General features: G+C 36.4%; 1 protein-coding gene across 3 annotated transcripts in view; it reads right to left on the bottom strand.

The window, feature by feature from the left end:
- Positions 1 to 11,412: 11,412 nt before the first annotated feature.
- C3H21orf91 (chromosome 3 C21orf91 homolog) overlaps positions 11,413 to 20,754 on the bottom strand; it is a 28,228-nt gene continuing 18,886 nt past the window's right edge. For all 3 annotated transcript variants that reach the window (XM_004588606.3, XM_058661744.1, XM_058661745.1), the window contains exons 3-5: positions 15,060 to 15,596; positions 14,057 to 14,119; positions 11,413 to 11,740 (exon numbers count right to left, since the gene is read on the bottom strand). In XM_004588606.3, coding sequence (XP_004588663.2) covers positions 11,574 to 11,740; positions 14,057 to 14,119; positions 15,060 to 15,596 — 767 coding nt within the window. In that variant the 3' untranslated portion in view covers positions 11,413 to 11,573. The remainder of the gene's footprint in view (positions 11,741 to 14,056; positions 14,120 to 15,059; positions 15,597 to 20,754) is intronic.

The following is a 20,754-nucleotide window of genomic DNA, read 5'->3' as shown; positions in this document are numbered from 1 at the left end:
TCTTTTAAGAAACACATGTTTGCCTTAATTTAAGATGACACAATGTTATGTATAACAAGTTATGTTATGAATGTTATATGTTGTGTATAAACCTAAATTGAAATGTCAATGAGGTGGTCACAGAAGGTGGATAAGAAATCGCATTTACTTTTACCATATTGGTTACTCGTTACTATGTCAATTAATTCCATGGTGATGTAAATTTTTGCTGATGGTATGTTGGAGCTTTTAATTGATCAGGATGATAGTCTGCTGGCTCTGTCTTCAGACCAGAGAGTGTATACCTAAGAAGCCGTTGAACTTATCTGGACAATAAGATGCTGGACTCTATGTTTGGTATATGCTTGCAATGGGGGAATCTCAACTGAACTTGAACTGTGGTTATGCAACAAGGTGGAGGAATCCACCATGGTGGGAGGGTTTGGGGAGGGGTGGGGAGAATCCCAGTACCTATGAAACTGTGTCACATAATACAATGTAATTAATGAATTTAAAATAAAATTAAAAAAAAAAAAAAAAAAAAAGAAACACTGTGCTGGGCACAATGTGGTAGCCTCATGGCTAAAGTCCTCCCCTTCTATGCACCAGGATCCCATATGGGCACCAGTACTAACCCCAGCAGCCTCGCTTCCCATTCAGCTCCCTGCTTGTGGCTTGGGAAAGGAGTAGAGGATGGCCCAAAGCCTTGGGATCCTGCACCTGTGTGGGAGACCCGTAAGAAGCTCTGGGCTCCTGGCTTCGGATTGGCACAATTCCAGCCATTGCGGCTGCTTGAGGAGTGAATCAACGGACAGAAGATCTTCCTCTCTGTTTCTTCTCCTCCCCTACATATATCTGACTTTACAATAAAAATAAATAAATCATACAAAAAATAAAAAAGAAACACTGTGCCAAAGGACTGCCTATTTATGATAGTTTTATCTGTGGTCAACGTTGGCCATTAGTCACAAAATGAAGATAACTCCTATAAGTTTCATAATTCTATGAATATGTTTGCTTGATGTATTGAATCTTTTATACTGGATGTGTGTATGTGTGTGTGTATATATATATATATATAATGAATATTAAATTCACCTGCTGATCTGTATTACAATTACCTTCTTTATGTAGATGTAACTATACTTTTGGTTTCCTTTTTCTATGTCCTTGATTTCAGTCTATGTATGGGTTATTGGTGAAGTTTCTTGTGGACAGCATGTCTCTGTCTTCTTCTGTAAACACAGCTAGTTTACATCTCTCAGTGATAGAATTTAATGCATATGTTCATATATATATGTCTCTCTCTCTATACACATACATACATACATACATGCTGCCTACATGCAACATTTTAGTTGATACAGAAAAACATACTCCTGCTAGTCTGTTAATTTCTTTTTTGATTATTTGTAGTACTTGTTCTTTTATTCCTCTTGTACATCTTTGTGGTTTGGCGGTTTTCTGTACTAATAGAATTTTCTGTAATAATAGGGACTCAAATCAGATCATTTTTTTGTGTATCTACTGCAAAGATTTGAACTTTCACATGTTTCACATGGTAATCATTATTCTTTCACTCTGCAAGTGAAAGAAGTGCTGAATTCCTTGAGAATGTTTTGGTTTGCTATGGAGTTGTTTCATTTTCGGAAGGATTGTTTTACAGGGTATAGTATTCTTGGCTTTTTTTTTTTTCTTTCAAGGTTTTGAATATTTCATCATAGTCTTTCCTGGAATGTAAGGTTGCTATCTAGAAATATGATGTTTTAACTGTAAAAAGATTCTCAGTGACTTAATGCTTTTCTTTTGCTGTTTCCTTAAGTTGATTCTATTGGAGATATTTGGGATTCTTGGAACTTAAGGTTGAATTTTTCCTAAAATTTTAAAGTTTTCAGGAAATTATTTTATTGACTAGGTTTTTTATGCCTTTTCCTTCTCTTTTCCTTGTGTGTAGGATCATTAAGCTTGACCTTGGTGAATTCCTGGTTACTAAATCAAATGAACATTTTAAAATTCTTACTGTTTAAATCACCTTTGGCAGAACTTTTTTAGTTCACTGAGTCCAGGTGAATTTTGTATTCCTTGAACCCAAAGCTTTGTGAGTTTGATGGAGTTCCTAGCACATAACCAAATCCCTTGCAGAAGTAAGAAGCATGACCCCTACCTGTCACCTTATACACCTTATACACCTTATACACCTTATACTGTATGACCCAGATATCCCACTCCTGGGTATATATCCACCTGAAATAAAATCTACATATGAGAAAGCAGCCTGCATCTTTATATTTATAGCAACTCAATCCATAATAGCGAAGGCATAGAAACACTCCAGGTGTCTGTCAAATGAGGAATGGGTAAAAACTGGTGCATCTACTCCATGAAATACTTCAGAGACATTAAAAAAAAAAACAAAAAACAAAGTCCTACCACTTGCAGCAAACTTTCCAATTGGAGTTTATTAGGCTCAGTGAAATAAGTTAGTCCCCCAAAATACCATATATTCTCTATGCAATAAGGCAGCCTTCATGCAAAATTCAAAACAGATAAGTAAGTAAATAAGTATTATTCTCCTGGATGAACAATATAATGGAGATTAGCATTTCCGTGGAGACTGGAAAGTGAAGATAGTAGGCATAGTGTAGATAGTGAAAGTGAAGATAGTTGGCTGTAGGCATCTGTAGTCTAGGATGAAAGGACTCCCAATGAAACTGTTAAATATACCTTGAAAATGATAGCAGATGTTCTACCATTCCTTATAGCTACATGCCATGACTCAATTAAACTCAAGTATAACATTCTATACTACACTATACTACATTATACTATACTATATTATACTGTTCTATACTATGCTAGACTACTCTAAAAACATAAGAGAATATGGTAGGAAGGGGAAATAGGGAGGCAGGAGAAGGAGTGGGGGGGAGAATTCTTATGCCTACAAAACTGTATTGTGGAAAATAATAATTTTTAAAAAGTTGAAAATGAGCCTATGGAACTCTATAATTAGGCAATCAAAATAACAAATGGTTAAGCAAAAAAAAAGTGAAAATAGGAAGTGGAAGCAAAATAGTGAAAGCTTTAAATGATGAGGTGTAAGGATCAGGGTTTATTCTGAAGGCAGTGGTAATTTTGCCAGGCCTTTGAGCAGAGAAGTGATTTTGACACAATTTTGGGGATGTAAATTCTGGGGCAGTGGTGTTGGTGCCAAGTTCTCTGTAATTCATTAGCATCAACATCACTTGGGTACTTGTCAGGTGCAACACTTGTTAAGCTGCAGCAAAGGGTTGCATTTTCAGGAAATTCTGGAGATGAATCTAAGTAACATGCATGTTTGATGAAATTCAAAATTAGAAAATTAAGTGTCTTAGTCTTCAGAATCTTCCTGTAGATTTCAGTTAAGCTAAGGCCATTATGCAGTTCTGAAGGTTACCTTAGATAATGCAGTTGTTCTCTAAGTTGCACACTTATAGAAACTGATTTCATATGATCCTGAGTAGGAGAGGATTGGCACTTGGCATAGTGGTTAAGATAACACTTGGGCGTCCAGTGTAGTAGCCTAGTGGCTAAAGTCCTCACCTTGCATGCACTGGATCCCATATGGGTACCAATTCTAATCCTGGCTGCTCCATCACATCCAGCTCCCTGCTTGTGGCCTAAGAAAGCAGTCAAGGACGGCCCAAAGCCTTGAAACCCTGTGCCCCTTGGGAGATTCGGAGGAAGCTCCTGGCTCCTGGCTTCAGATTGGCGCAGCTACGGTGGTTGCGGCCACTTGGTGAGTGGACCAGCAGATGGAAGATCTTTCTCTTTGTGTCTCCTATCTATGTATAACTGCCTTTCTAAAAAAATCTTTTAAAAAAAATAAATATCCCATTTGGGATGCCAACATTCTGTGTTGGAGTGCCTTGGTTTGAAACCCTGTTCCATTTTCAATTGCAGCTTCTTGCTCACGAAAGCTGGGAGGCGGCACATGATGGCTTAAATAGAGTTCCTTACATGCATGCAGGAGAGCTGGACTGAGTTTAAGCTCTTGGTTTTTAGCTTGACTCAGCTGTTGCATGTGTTTGGTAAGTGAACCAGCAGAGAAAAATTCCTTTCAAATAAATAAAATAAAATGTTAAAAAAAATCAGGAGAGTCACAGACATAAAGTTAGGGGTGAGAATTCTCTGTTGCAAGTTAGAGAAAGCAGCTAATGGATTGAGGCTGAAATGCAATTTTTTCAAAGGGCATAAAACACCCAGAAGCCTGCAAAACTGAGTAGGAACAAAGACAATTAATTAATCCTGTACTAGATGCACAGTCACAAAGCAATGGGTACTGAATGGCATACATCAGTTTGCTCAGAGTTTGCTGAGTGCTTGCTGTTTGCACTGACAGACATGAATATCAACGCGACTCTGTCCTACCCAGTTTCTTTACTTCCCTGCGTAGGGTGGAGTGCCCTGGATGCAATGTAGTTTCAGATAGCAAGTCCTGCTCTTAGAGGTGAGGGAGGTTTATATTGTCCAAATTTGGGACTGGGATTCAGATAGGAAGGGACAGGAAGCAAAACACACAAAACAGCAACAAAGAGAACAAAAAAGCCTCCCCTAAAAGAAAACTGAACAAGAAAGAAAAATCTATTGACAAAAACTTGTAAGTTACGTGCAATTTTTAGGAAAAAACCCAAAACATTAGACTTCCCCCAAACAAAACCTTGTAAAATATTTTTGTGAATCTACAATCTCATTAAATACATTGCATAAAGAAGGCATTTTTCTGCCTGTAGTTTCCCTCATATTTCAAGCAACACAGTACCTCACCTGCCACCCTTCAAGATACCTGAAAACAATGCTGGGTCCTGTAATAACATTAGAAAATGAGAACAAGTAAACCATTTTGTCAAGTTTGAAAATCCCCAAGAGGCCAAGGAACTGAGTGGGAACACAATTTATTACATTCAGGCTTGGAAAATTTAATATAAATTTCCCTTAATGGCATAAAGTACTGAAAGCTCAACATGAGAGCATCATTTGTGCTCTGGTGCTCTTTTGAAGCCAGATTTTCTGGGTCTTCACTTCCTTTCCACGAAGTAGTAAGACTTGGACTGTTAAACACTCAAGAAACTTTCAAGAATGATTAAGGTTCTTCTAACACTCCATGAAATAAGTGTTTCAGCCCTCAAATCTTCCTTATTTTATAGTATGTCCCTGGTCTTTTGCACAGTTGTCTTTGTTTTCTAGTTTAAATTATTACCACCAAAAAAACAAATTACTTTAAAAACTATTCATGGGAAAATGGCAATTAAATACTAGGATTCATAAATGCTAACCACAATTGATACTGATTACTCTTCTACTCCTATTTTCATTCCTATTTTCACTTGATCTTAGCCAATGAGTGGAGAATGAATTCCTCATTTGCCGGGGTCCGTGTGATGGATGTAGAAAAACAGGAAGGTGTGAGAAACATTGCTTCCATTGCAGGCAAGCCAGGCTGGAGCTGGACTCCAGCACTCATTACTATTTTTTTAAAATATTTATTTTATTTTCATTGGACAGTCAGATATGAAGAGAGGAGAGAACACAGAGAGAAAGATCTTCCGTCCGATGATTCACTCATTCCCCAAACGGTCCCAATGGCCGGAGCTAAGCTGATCTGAAGCCAGGAGCCCAGTCTTTTCCGGGTCTCCCCCAGGGTGCAGGATCCCAAGACTTTGGGCTGTCCTCGACTGCTTTCCCAGGCCACAAGCAGGGAGCTGGATGGGAAGCAGGGAAACGGAACTTCCAGGACTACAACCCATGCCCATATAGGGTCCAGTGCGTGCAAGGAGAGGACTTTAGCTGCTAGGGTAGACTAGGCTACTGTGCCAGACCCTGGAGTTTTCATTACTATTTAAAAAGCCAACCTAACTACATTTGTAACTGCTTTGTTCATTGCCACCAATTGAAAATATGAATGTCTGAGAGGTGGATTGATACAGAATATAATATAATCATACAATAGATTATTAGTCTACAAAAACAGGAAGTGAACCATGTTGATCTTGCACTAACATGAATTTCAAAAGCATCCAGTTCAGTGAAAAAAGTCATATAGGCAATGGGTATATACTCTAAGGTTACATTTGTATAAAGCTCTAAAGTAGACACATGCAAATTAGTGACAAAGAACAATGAGTGAAAGATGGGAAAAGAAATCCATATAGGGGCCAACTAAGTGGTGGCTACACAACTATGTAAAATACACCCCAGTAATAATCCTAAAACCTGTGTATTTAATGCACAGAAACTATACCCAATTTATTTTAAAAATGGCTACTATGGACTGTTGAGATACTCTATTTGTTGGTTCAATTTCCTAGATGGCTGAAATGGCCAGGAATGGGTCAAGATGAAGTCAGGAGCCAGGCACTTAACCCAGTTTATCCACATGGGTAGGAGGAATCCAAGCACTTGAGTTGTCACTTCCTGCCTTTGAAGAAGTGCATTAACAGGCAGCTACATTGGAAATGGAGGTGTTGGAACTGGACGGATGCACTCTGATATGGGATGTGGGCAACCGAAGCTGTGCCTTTATTTATTTTTAAGATTCTCATTTTAAAAACACTTGTTTTCAACAAATTCAGTATAGTTCAGACACAATCTTCAGAATATAATCCTATTCTTGGGGCCAGTGTGATGGCTCAAGTGGCTAATCCTCTGCCTGCAAGACCTAGCATTCCAAATGGGCTCTGATTTGAGTCCTGGTTGCTTGCTTCCCATCAAGCTCCCTGCTTCTGGCCTGGGAAAGCAGCGCAGGATGGCCTAAGTCCTTGGAACCGCATACTAGCATGGTAAGCCTGGAAGAAGGTCCTGATTCCATGCCTCAGATTTGCTCAGTTCTGACAGTTGCAGACATTTGGGCAGTGGACCAGTGGATAGAAAATCTTCCTGTCTCCCTTTATGTCTGCTATTCTGCTTTTCCAATAAAAAAATATATTTTTAAAACTAGAATATAATGATATTCTCAGGCTGTCTAACCACTGTAGCAAGTAGGTGCCTTTACTCTATTTAATGAATCCCACACACACCCAATGAGTCACCCAATGTTTCTGGAGTTTGGGGACATGGGGAATATTAAGAATCATAGATAAGACAGGATTTTCACAAAAATGAATTCTAAGTGTAGACTCCTAAGCTAGTAAAACAAAATCTTTCACTATACAGGTGAACCATATAAAAGAACTGATATCTAAAAAAAAAATCCACTGAAACTAGTACATATCAAAATATTTATTTTATTTTCGTAAAATTAAAAATAGTAAACAAGCCTATATAGTTATGCTTCCAGAGATACAAATATATAAATTATTGCAGTTTTCAAGAAAAAGGTAACAGCCAAATAATGTCTAAACAAACTTTAAAAATTTTTTTTACCATGGCAGTTTTATTTTCTTTTTCCAAATGTCTTAGCACAATGTAAAATAATTTTGTAATATCAAAGAGAAAATAAGTTAAATAAGCACAGCATATACTGCTCAGATTTAAAGTAAGATTAACATAGAAACATTACAAAAGTTGGAATGGTATTTGTAACAGAAATCACCATTGAATACATCATTACTTGCCTCTTTTGGAGATAACAGGAAGGGGAAAAAAAAACATGAATGCAGACATAAAGAAAGAAACAACCACTCCCCCTCTGCTGTGGGTACAGCTGAGGGAAATAACTAGCTCTGGGGGAGGGGCACTAGTCATCTCCCTGATTTTTTTCCTGTTTCCACCTTGTTAAGATTAAAGTTGTGAACCAATTCCGAATGACTAAAATGTGCTAATAATGCGAACTCTTAAAAAAAAGTAATGCTGGAAGTCTCTACTGCTAGCTAGGTGTTAAACGCCTGATAAGGTATGGGGTGGTGATCATAAGGTTCATATCAAGGTAATCACAGGCTGAAGTTGCTTACTAGATGAGACCACACTGAAAAATTACCGTAACAATAGCAATAGTGAAAGGCTGAAAATAGTGAGCCCCAAGACAAACACTGAGATTCCAGACATAGCATTTAAACCTTCCAGACACCTTGTTATCATGGCAAATAAACTCTCTTCTACCCCATCAACATAAAACTTGGCAAGAAAAATTTGTTGAAGTTGTATCTTTTACTGGTTTTCATCTCATTCTTCTTCAAATACTTATTGTTATTAACCTAAAGTTGAAAATGCCATCAAATACTTAAATGAAATTATCTTTGCTTTACATCCATATTAACACAGGTATTTAAAGATTTAGCACATTAAACTTTTGACACACTTAAAAATACTCAAATAGCTTACTTTATATTATAAGCAATAACATTGTCAGTTAATGGAACTGACATTTAGTCTGAAAAAATAACGAAACAAGGACTTTGCAATATACTATTTAAGTTTCCATAAACATGTGTTCACTAACCTGAACCACCTAAAAAGCTACATAAATAATTTATTATTCAAAAATTCCTACATAAGTATAGAGCATATATGTTTTGCATTACATTTTGCAACAGTAACAATGAAAGCAAATTTCTTCCAAAATAAAACCCAAACTGGTAAACAAGACAGAACAGATCCAAAAAGCTATTTAAAAAACTAGCAAAAATTAACTGGCAAATCCCAACAGTGTAAACACCAAGATAAAAAATGAACAACAAAAAAATGAAAGCACTTTAAACCATTTTCAGTGGCAAAGAAAATGGAAAAATGAAATGCCAAGGTATATTTAAGATGACAATATATTTTAAATATACTTCTGAATTCACTTTCCAACATAAACTTGACATTTAAAAAAATAATCCTTAAATGTATTATAAAAATGGGCACTTTTTGGTAAAAATAACACATATTTTTGAAAAATGAAGAATATCTCTCTGTTCCAACATTTTGTACATAAGAAACGAAAGAGAATAAAACCCTATCCTGCTGCCTGAATCATCATTCTTGGCTTCCCAGTGCACACTTTTGAGATGAAATTTAGATACAACATTAGAATCAAAGGATAAGATGATAACCTCAAAGTAAACATAACTGATTTTTAGTGAAATTATAAGGCTGAGCAGATTTAAACACTAATCTTTTATAATGGTCAAAAACACTTCTGATTTCTTTTTAAACTCCATTTTTCTAATTATGAAATATATTGAGTAAAAATTTCCTTAGTTGTATAAACTCTGAAAATGTTAGAAATGTTTGAATCATACACGGGATTCTCTTCTAAATCTCCTCAGAAAGTACTAACAGCTGTATGGAAAAACAGCCACGTATGGAAAGAAGTATTCGTGATATTTTATGTTCCTCAAAGTTGGAACTCAACTCTATACCTGATCCCTATTTTGCATAAAGAATAATTGCATATTCAATTAAGAAAATTAACATAGGAATATGTTTATGAAATATTTGGATAAAGTGCTGTGCAAAACACTTGAAGAAATTTCTTTTTTCCTAGAAATTCATCTGAATAAGTACTAGTGTGAGTACCAGCACCACACATAGTTTTCAGGAGCACCTTTCCTTTGAAAAGCCTAAGTAGAAATACTTATATGGAACAAATCAGTCACTAGTAAACACCTAAGTACATGCACAATCCCACTCACTTCTTCCAAATTCATTAGAAAAGCTATATATTTGCCAGAAAGCTCTTTGAGAGATAAGCAAACACTGTCTTTGGATAACACTGTTGTAATTTAGGCCTGTACCATATGGCTCATATTCTGGAAATGTGTTACTACTGATATCAAATGCAACAGATCTCAAACTTTTATGTCTGTCTCTAAGTCATCTAAACAGAAGATCCAATGTATTTAAGCATACTGGCTGGTAACATTCTTAATGACTCATGTCAAAAAGAGAAGTCAAATATGAAAATATAATCCTAACAAGTAAGTATTGAGATACTTACTAGTACACTCAGGAAATATCTTTATCCAACTTGTTTATTTGAAAATTTTCATATTGTACACATCTCATTTAAAGCTTAGAAAAACTAAGACATTTAATCCAATTCTACTCCTCGGATTTTAAATTCATTTTGGGTGACTGAAAGAATTCAGAGAACTGAAAAGCATCTTTCGAAAGTTCTTTCCAAAAAGCTTGACAGTTAAGTCATAATCACAGGAAAAACAAAATAAAGTTAATAGGATATCAGTTAATATTCTCAGCTCAATATAATGTATCTTAGTCTTACAACAAACTGCCTCTGACTAGATAGGCAGCATTTCTTAGCCAAATACTATTTGTATTCAATCCAAATCCGACCGCAGTCAGTGTAGGTTACCAAACTGAAGACAGAAATCATTTTGTCTTTATGTGTGAAGCTGCCAGGTTTAATGGCCTTTTCTGTGGATTCTTTCAGGCCAAGGATCTTTCTCCTAACTACATTCCAAGTACCAGCTGAAAATAGAATTTAGAGCACATTTGAATTTTTACATTGGTTATACTTTTACAAAATATAACTAGCTGCTTATGATGATCTGCTAAGAACTCTTTGCAAACATCGTAGGCATCATATTTTTTCAGTGTGGGCTTTTAAAGCAATCTCCTTTGGATCCTAAAATTTAGAAAACTACCTTAAAACCTTAAAGTGTTTTCTTTGAATAATAATTTCAACAGTGCTGATAACAAAATCTAAGACAGTTTTGGATTCTTGAATCTTCAGCTGAAATGGTACAGAGATTTTAATGTTTCTCAAAAATGGGACAATTCTGCAGCACTTTCAATATGAAGACAGGTATTAAATAACATTTGGAAGTGGGGCTTGAGTTACTCTGTTCAAATTCTAAAAGGTCAAAGTCAGTAGAGGGAAGGGACAATAAAGCACAAATTTTCACTTCTACAGAGATAAATGGACACACATGAACTATGAGCATTTTCTTCCTGTACTAACTCAGAACTGCTTTTCTTAAAAACAACAGTGTAGTTTATCTTCATAACTGCATTAAAAATATTAATTTTGCTTTCACAAATTATTAGAAGCTGAAGTAATTCAACTAGAAAGGATTCTACTCCAAAATGCACTTTTCTTTGGAAAGCAAGAAAACAGTTGTAAAAACATTATATTAAGGAGAATAAAATGCAGTGATCTAAAATAAGAGCAAACATATTCACACATGTGTATGAATATGCAGCTATTCAAATACATATTTATAAAGAGGATACCTAAATAGCATCTTATATATAAATTTTTATATTAAAATATTGCTCATAATAAATAAGAGGTGATATTATGAAATCCATTTCCTTCTTAAAAATGATCTTTAGTAGTTCAGAATTAGTTTACTGTTTTGGCAGGTGAATAACATTAAAATATGGGTAGTAAAATCACACTAACAGTGTATTTAAGTAGTCACATGTGGTAACAGATGGGAAAGGATATTTAGCAACTTCAGGAAAGATTTTCAAAATGAAGTTAAATGATTAACCCTAAAAGACTAGATATAATGGTGATCTGCTTTATTGGAAAATGCTGTTAAGTAATGCCTGTTTTGCAAATGTAATGACCACAAAAAATGGGCCCTATTTTCTTCAAACTTTTCAAAGCTTGCATGCCTGGCAGACCAACGCTGGTGGAGAAAAGGAAGTCAGGTGTGCTGCTGTCCTCAGTTGTTTATCGGTAGGTGTGACTTGATTCCCGCTCGTCCCACCTGCAGACATGGTAATTTGGAACAGTTCTTGAGAAGCTGTTCAATGGCAACGTGGCGGACGTGGAGCTCTGAGGCCAACGAGTCTTTTTCTTGCACTTGATGTGTTAGTTCTTCAAAAACTTCTGTACAGATTTAAGAAGTAGTTTCATCTTTAGTGCACAGAAAGGTAATATTAATATTTATATTTCCAGTACTCTGAGCCTGTTTTCACAATGAAGCTGCGCCCGGCAGACACTGTGCTCTCTAAAGCCTAGCAGCTTGATCATCCTACTGGCAGTGGTATACTGCATCCTTCTGCAGCAAGTGAAACTTAAAAAGATTTCTAAGCCATGACTATACAGGTGTACTATACATCACAGTACATACTGTGGTTATTACTACAGCTAAGTCATTTCTCAACTAAAATCTATAATTAGGACTCAGTGCAATGGTTCAATTGACTAATAGTCCTCTTGCAAGCACCACAATCCCACATGGGTGTCAGCTCGCGTCCCACTGCTCCACTTCCCATCCAGCTCCCTGCTTGTGGCCTGGGAAAGCAGCAGAGAATGGTCCAAAGCCTTAGGACGCAGAACCCATGTGGAAGACACTGAAGAGGCTCCTGGCTCCAGGCTCTGAATCGGCTCAGCTCCGGCCATTGTGGCCACTTTTGGGGAGTGAACCAGAGCTTGGAAGATCTTTCTTTGCTTCTCTTCTCTGTAAATCTGCCTTTCCAATCAAAATAAAATAGATCTTTAAAAGGAAAAAAAAAGCAATAATTAGATTCGATCGATATTTTGTATAACTTATGGCTAGGAAGTATCCATCAGTATTCAGGCCTACAAACTTAAGAGGCTTTCAGGTTAGATTATCTGGATTTTTGCATTCTTACTTTTACTTGTTAGCATCTCAGGCAATTAGCTTAAATTTCTCTTACTATTGTTTTTATCATGTGAGAAGCTGTATCATCAAGAAACATTACAGCTTTGCAGTTAAAAGGTAGGGATTAGAATTCTTAATCTTCTGACTGAATGCATGATCTCTGTAAGCAAGGTAACATTGCTGAAGTGCAATTTATTCCTGCAGTGGGAATAAACTGTAAAGAAAAGGAGTCTGGAGAATTTAAACACTGTTAATGTCAGCATCATATTTGATGATGTTAGCAGATTAACTTATTTTGGGGATGATAACAAGGTTGTGATTGTTTTATCAATTATCCATTAGAGAAAACTTCGAAGGTTTTTGGGTAGAATAACATGTTTTCAGGGATTGTTTCAAAAATAATCCATGATGGCTGTGGGAATGGGATAAGGAGAATGAGTAGAAGGCAAGAAAAATCAGCTCTGTTGGGTTAAGCCATCACTGGGCTCTCTGTATCTCATATCAGAATGCTGGTTTGAGTTCTGGCCACTCCTCTTTCAATCCAGATTGCTGCTAATGCGCTCTTGGGCAAGGGCAACAGATGATGGCTCTGCTGCTCACACGGAGACGGGGATGAAAGGCCACGCTCCTGGCCTCCACTTGGCCCACTGCAACTGTTACAGGCGTTTGGGGAGTGAACCAGAACACAGGAGATAGACTTCTCTCTGCTGTTTCTGCCAACGATAATTTGGAAGAACAATCTCTCTCCATTGTTTTGTCATTCAAGAGGAAAATGAATCAACACTAAAAACAAGCAAACAATACAAAACAAAACAAAAACCCAGGGCATTAAAAAAATTAGCTATGTTTTCAATAACCATTAAAACTAGCAAAGAAGGGTCAAGGGTCCATTAAATTAGTTGTATTACCTTACTATGTGTTTGAGCTAAATTCATAATTTTTTAAAAAAAGTCAAACAGGGCTAATACTATCTGCCTTAAAGAACCCTTAAGAAACATACCAGTACATTCCTGGTGCAAAAGCATACAATCATTAAATTGTTAGTAAGAGATAGACATTAATCTAGTTTTTAAATTTTTTTTTTACTTATTTCAAAATCAGAGTCACTTACAGAGAGAGAGATCGATCGATCTTCCATAAACTGATTCACTCCCTAAAGAGCTAGGCTGATGAAACAAACAGGAGCCTCTTCTGGGTCTTTCATGTGGGTGCAGGGGCAGCTTCCACTACTTTTCTGGGTGCATTAACAGAGCTGGATCAAAAGTGGAGAAGCTAAAACAGGAACCTGTATAGGATGCCAGAACTGCAGCCAGTAGCTTAAACCTTAGCGTCACAATGCTGGCTCCAATCATGGTCAGTTTTAACTCAGGAAAGAAAAATAGACTTACTGCAGTTTACAAAGAAGTTTTTTATTTTTTGTTTTTTTCTTTTTCTTGCTCTGGAAATTCTAGCAAATTACAAATATCCTGATTTGAAACTGAAATGGCACTGACGCTTTAAGGATGTGCTGTCATAGAGGTTTTGGGTATCAAAATGTTTAAATGCAAAAAAAAATTGAGATTGATTTTTTTTTTTACCTTGGATTTGCTGTTGGAGCTTTACAGTCAGTTGTTCCACCTCATCAAGGGTCATCAAATTCACTGAAACACACAAGTGTACACACTCACCACAACAACCTGGGGAAATAAGCTGCCTACATCACTAACACAAAGACCATTAAAACTTTTTCTGACTTACCCATGAGACAACATTCAGAAGTACCCCAGGATTAACCAACTAAAAAAGTTTTCTTTTCCAAAGTTGTCTTTAAATCCGGATCACAACCCACAGTTGGGAATGGGGCTTTACAACTTTACTGGTATACCACCACTTTCCACTTGGAACAAACTTTTATCCAAAAATTATATGGTAGCGGGTCTGCTGGATTCTGATTATCTCCTATTCTGTTCTGCTTTAGAGAAGTTCAAGTCACTACATTAAACAGATTTTGATTAAGTATTACATAGTACATGGCCTGCAGTCTGAGAAGTACATGACCTGCAGTCTATGAAAAACATGAAAAATCAACTTTTCTTTCTAAAAGTATCTCAGTTTCATAAGTTTTTGTAGAAACCGTCACAGACAGAATAAGTCTGGCTAACTTTCGTGTAGAAATTACGCCTAGCCTATAGGAAAACATGAAATGTAACTTGAGTCAACTGGTCTTCCAGGAATATGCAAATATATATGCAATAATATACATGACAGTGTATATTAGCCATTCAATAACTGAGGCTGCACTTCTAAAGTATATGAGCCCTGGACACTTCAATTCACAGCTTGCTGATTCTAGTCAGTAATAATTTAAGATGGCCAAACTACAGGAGTGCAGAACTTCAATGCTTAGGACATATTCCAAGAGAATGGGTGGAGGATTTTAAGACATCTCATTTTTGCCAAGGTGAACTTATCTTTTAGTTACTATGATTCCTACATCTCTATCAAAATTCTTGACACATCACACACATAATCAAATAGCAATAACAACAAATCCCAATACTAAAACCACTCAATGTTTCCCTTTCCTCTCATTTTACTTACATTCCTCTCTGCTGTAATGTAGATGCTGAGTCTGGACACTGGCCTCTGGACTAGAGATGGTTTCTTCTTTCTTCTGTGCCTGGGTGTGACCATGAGGCCACAATACATTGTTATGGCAGATAGCAGCACCTGCACCTTGTAACACAGCCAGCCCAAAGTCTGAATGGTCCCTCTGATCCAAAATCCGCTGAGTACAGTCTGAGACGCCACCTGTACTTCCATCTATCCACTTTGCAGAATATTTTGGTACTTGGGAGTCGAACTGTGGGAGGAATTTTTTATCTGGCTTATGTCTGAAATTGAACAGATGATGTTGGGGGGTTTCAGAACACTCTGAATCTGAACCCAGATCCTTATTCTGTGCATACTGAACAATCCGGTTTATCTTCTTACTGAAAATAGTTTTAACTTCTTCATAAGTACTTTTTGAAAGCTTAGATCGAGGACAATCCTGGTTTGCAATTAAATGGTATTTTTCAAAGCAGTCTTTATGGCCCCTTAATGATTTGGTGTGTAAAAGATTAGATTTTGGTACTCCTAAGGGTAAAAGAAAAAAGAAACAAAAGATAAAAAAATGTTAGGCTTTCATATGTCACTTTAGGAATTTATCAATCTTGATAACATTAATGGAAAATATTAAAGAATATTGGCATAAAAGCACGATGAATTAATTTGTTTAAATTTAGCTACACATTGAACAATACTAAATTCTTGTGGATAAGAAAACCTTTCTAAAAACTTAGTGATTCAATTTTAACCTTAATTCACAGGCATATTATTATGTATAATATACAAAAATACTACTAAGTCCAGCAATTTATCTTTATAGACTTCTGGCCTTTATTGAAAAAGTGCTTTCTCCACCAATGCTCCTAAAGTGCATACTTACAAAAATTTCCAACAAAAATTCAGTAACTCATGTTCTTGAATGTTATGTTTTTACTTGGAAAATATAACAACTGGAAAATTATACATTTGTAAAAGTCTTGTGAAGTCAGAGGGCAATTTAGATAAATTTTACAAAAAGGAAAGTGATTCGTTCTCAAATTTCCACTTTACAAACACTAAAATTTGATCAACATAATTGTTTTTTGTAATAAATTACATATTACTTTTGAAACAGAAACAAATACAATCTGCCAAATGGCTAATCTAATACATCAACTCCCAAGTACTTTGAAAATGTACCAAATTACACTTTATATCTCCCAACTCCTAAAAGAGTTTATGTGATCATAACAATTTTTTAAAATATAGAACACATTTTCAAATATATAACACATTTCACTTATAAAATACATTCACATTTTCATAAAGTTAAGTCATTTTATTAAAATCAAACACTAGGTAATGCTTTCATACCAAAGGTGATTCAGGAATGTCAAGCTGAAATGTAATGTCTGCCAAAACAAATCAGTCTAAATCTGTATGATTTTGAAAAAGGAGTAAGCAGGAAGCCACACAGGTGTCAGGTTGACTCAAAAAATCATCCTTGTTATTTACCCTTTGACTTAAAAATTTAAATTAACTCAAAATTGGGTAATAGCAAGACAATAAAATACATCCACCTTGATGCAATTAGGTGTAAAACTGCTTGAAATTTTGTTCTGAAGAGATAAAACCATCAGCCTTTGGTGAGACTTGCTAAGACGGCTGATTCTCAATTAGTATCCTCACAAGTTTCTAAGCACATCTCCTTGACTACCAGTATTATGAGCGTATGTGAAGCACAGATGAACAGCTGCTCTTACAAGGTAATCTCAAGATTTGAGGTTTTTCACCGAGAATAAAAATTGTTTAAAAAAATTTAAGGCAGGGCCCGGCGGCATGGCCTAGCGGCTAAAGTCCTCACCTTGAAAGCCCCGGGATCCCATATGGGCGCCGGTTCTAATCCCGGCAGCTGTACTTCCCATCCAGCTCCCTGCTTGTGGCCTGGGAAAGCAGTCAAAGACAGCCCAAGGCTTTGGGACCCTGCACCTGCGTGGGAGACCCGGAAGAGGTTCCAGGTTCCTGGCTTCGGATCGGCGCGCATCGGCCCATTGTGGCTCACTTGTGGAGTGAATCATCGGACGGAAGATCTTCCTCTCTGTCTCTCCTCCTCTCTGTATATCCGGCTTTCCAATAATAATAAATCTTTTAAAAAAAATTTAAAGCAATTTCTTACTTATTTACCACTTTTCTACCTGTACTTCATGTATGTAAAAAAAGGCATCATGTGCAAGAAGAGTTGTGAACATACACAAAGTACGGCACTTTCCTGGGAATTACCTGCATTCTTCTGCTTCTCTCCCATCCAAGTACTAACCAGGCCCGTCCCTGCTTAGCTTCCGAGATCAGACGTGATCGGGCGCGTTCAGGGTGGGATGGCCGTACAAGAATTACCTACATGCTTCTCAGACTCAACCTGACGATGGAAACTTCCTCCATCCTCACCACTCAGACCCCAAAGCTGATCATCTTATGGACTCTAGCACCACCAGTTGACCAAAGAAGAAACCTTGGTGCTTTAATTAAATTTCAAAGTATTTTTTCCACAAATATACTTTAAAATATCTTGTGTGTTACAGAAAACAAAAAAAACTGAATACACTATTTCACTTGAAAAACTTTTACTTTGACATGTTTATGGAATATGGAGTGTTTTCTGATACAAGCATACAATGCCGAATGATCAAAGTAATAAGTGTATCTACCATCTCAAACTTTATCATTTCTTTGAGAAAATTCAAAAGTCCCATCTTTACACTTTGAAACAGACATTATTATAAACTGTAGTCACTCCAGAGTAATAGAGAATAACAGAACCTAATACATCAATAATTTACTTTTTAGTCTAGAAAAGACGTCGTCCATTTGTACCAGCAACATATGTGTGTTTATTTTATAAGCTGTGAAGGGAGTTTCTTTCTACCTCATCCTCTCAATCTAAAATGGAAGAAAACAACCAATGCTTTATCAATAAGCTGACTTCCATTTTAACTGGATTTACAAACGCAAACACCTCCAAACTCTACTTTGTTTTTGAAGCAGCTTTTGAAATGGGATGAACCTAAATGCTAGTAAATTAATGACACTTTGGAAGGGCAGAGTAATTAAGGAATTTCTAAACCAGTCTAAGAATGTTTCCCTACAATTTTCTTGCTAATAAAATTTAAAAAGCCAATGCAACTGAAATTGCAAATGTTAAATGTACTTTTTTTTTTTTAAAGATTTATTCATTTTATTACAGCCAGATATACACAGAGGAGAGACAGAGAGGAAGATCTTCCATCCGATGATTCACTCCCCAAGTGAGCCGCAATGGGCCGGTGCACGCCAATCCGAAGCTGGGAACCAGGAACCTCTTCCAGGTCTCCCACACGGGTGCAGTGTCCCAATGCATTGGGCCATCCTCGACTGCTTTCCCAGGCCACAAGCAGGGAGCTGGATGGGAAGTGGAGCTGCTGGGATTAGAACCGGCGCCCATATGGGATCCCGGGGCTTTCAAGGCGAGGACTTTAGCCGCAAGGCCACGCCGCTGGGCCCAAAAATGTACTTTTTAAAAATAAGCCTCAAAGCTTTCTACGTACTTTTCTCATGAAGTCATTATTAATAAAGAAATAATACATTAATTGGCAATCATATTGACTAATTTTTAAAGTAATAACACCCCCTTCTAGATAAAGGCTATTTACAAGTTTATACTTTTTATTTTTTTAATCAACAGTGGCTATTAAGAAATTAGCTGATCCTACTCAATAATTTTTAAATGTTTTCCTACTTTTATTCTTGATTTCAATATATATTATACTATATTATATATTATAGTATATATACTATAATTATATAGCTATTTAATTATATATAATTATATATTATATATACAATAACATATAATATAATTAATACAATATATATTATGTATATTATATAATACATAATAATATATATGCACACAATTATACACAATTTTATTTTATTTTATTTTTTTAAAGATTTATTTATTTATTTATTTATTTATTTTAAGATTTATTCATTTTATTACAAAGTCAGATATACAGAGAGGAGGAGAGACAGAGAGGAAGATCTTCCGTCTGATGATTCACTCCCCAAGTGAGCCGCAGAGGCTGGTGCTGTGCCGATCCGAAGCTGGGAACCAAGAACCTCTTCCGGGTCTCCCACGCGGGTGCAGGGTCCCAATGCTTTGGGTCTTCCTCGTCTGCTTTCCCAGGCCACAAGCAGGGAGCTGGATGGGAAGTGGAGCTGCCGGGATTAGAACCGGCGCCCATATGGGATCCCGGGGCATTCAAGGTGAGGACTTTAGCTGCTAGGCCACGCCGCTGGGCCCTATACACAATTTTATATAATATACACAATTTTATATGTTTTGGAAACCCTCCCACTAATCCATCTGGCATTTTAGTCTTGCTTCTATTTTAAGCTCCCTCTTTAAGATCAATTTGCTTTATGAAAATGTGATTAAAGCTACTCAAATGGAGATGTTTATGTCTAGCTACAGCAAAACCCTTGTAAAATAATGGAGTATTTCCAAGATCACATCTATAATTTGCCTCACATGATGTCATAACTTTTTTCTGTTAATAATCCAAATGGCATTTAAAAACCACAGCAATCTACCACACCTCCCATTATTGTTGCTTTTATTCCTAGCCCCTTGAAGAAGGCTATGAGTTGGTGGTAATGAGCAGTCTTCTTCCTGATGATTTACCAGCTGGTCCCGTCAAACACCAACATCTCTCAGTTACTACACAGAGACTGCACAGCTACACTTCACACATTCTTGAATCATATCATCTGATTGCCTTATGCATGCTCAGTATTGTCAATTAGACTTTGTTTTGAATTTGCTTACATATTCTACTTTCCAATGAAAAGAATGGCTCTTCCTACAAGATGACAGTCATGTGATGTTTCATAGGCTAAGCAAATATACTGTAACAGTGGAGGTAGGTCAAGTCACAGCACACCTATATCACATGAGTTTAAGCCTTGAAAGCACTAAGAGTGTGGACTTCAACTTTTATCTCAGACTGGAATTACGTAACCGACAGCATGGGTTTTCCAAGTGCTATATTCATGTATTCTTTCTTAATGTTTAAATTAGGCAAGAAAATTTTGCTATGCTTTCAGTTTCAGATTGTTAAGTTGTAGTGAAAAAAAATTTTAAGCATACTGCCATCAAAAATGACAGACATTTGTGCAGCATTTCATGCAGTATTGCTTTAGAATTTCTATGGAAGTTCACATTTTTCCCAGCTTAAATAGTTTTCCAAGATTGAAGGGGTTTTTCCTTTTGTAATGATCTGTGTTGTGCCGTAGTAATTTTATACATTTAAAGCAATTGTTAATTGTTAACGATGCAAGGATGAGCCAAATTTTGTCTAAGAAAGCCTGAAAGAAATAAAATGTTACTTCTTTGTTTTTAGATAATAATCATTTCTGATAACAGATGCAGAGAAAAGGCCCTGTGTTGAGAGTATACACACACACAGCCCAAAATTCTGCCTGCATATTTTAAAAAGCTTTACATATATTTTTCAATTTCTTGGTTTCTCTTAGAACCAGATGTAATGGCATCCACTGGCACTTTCTATAGGGCAGCTACCTCTCTAAAAAGAGGGCATTCTTCAATTCAAAGCAGTTTGTACCACTTCCTTAATGTCATGTGTTCCCATTAACTCCTGGGCTCTGGTGT

Source organism: Ochotona princeps, chromosome 3 (genome assembly GCF_030435755.1).
Source record: "Ochotona princeps isolate mOchPri1 chromosome 3, mOchPri1.hap1, whole genome shotgun sequence".
In the NCBI taxonomy this organism is placed as follows: Eukaryota; Metazoa; Chordata; class Mammalia; order Lagomorpha; family Ochotonidae; genus Ochotona; species Ochotona princeps.
The sequence above is the reverse complement of the archived record's forward strand: the minus strand, read 5'-3'. Positions and strand labels throughout refer to the sequence as shown.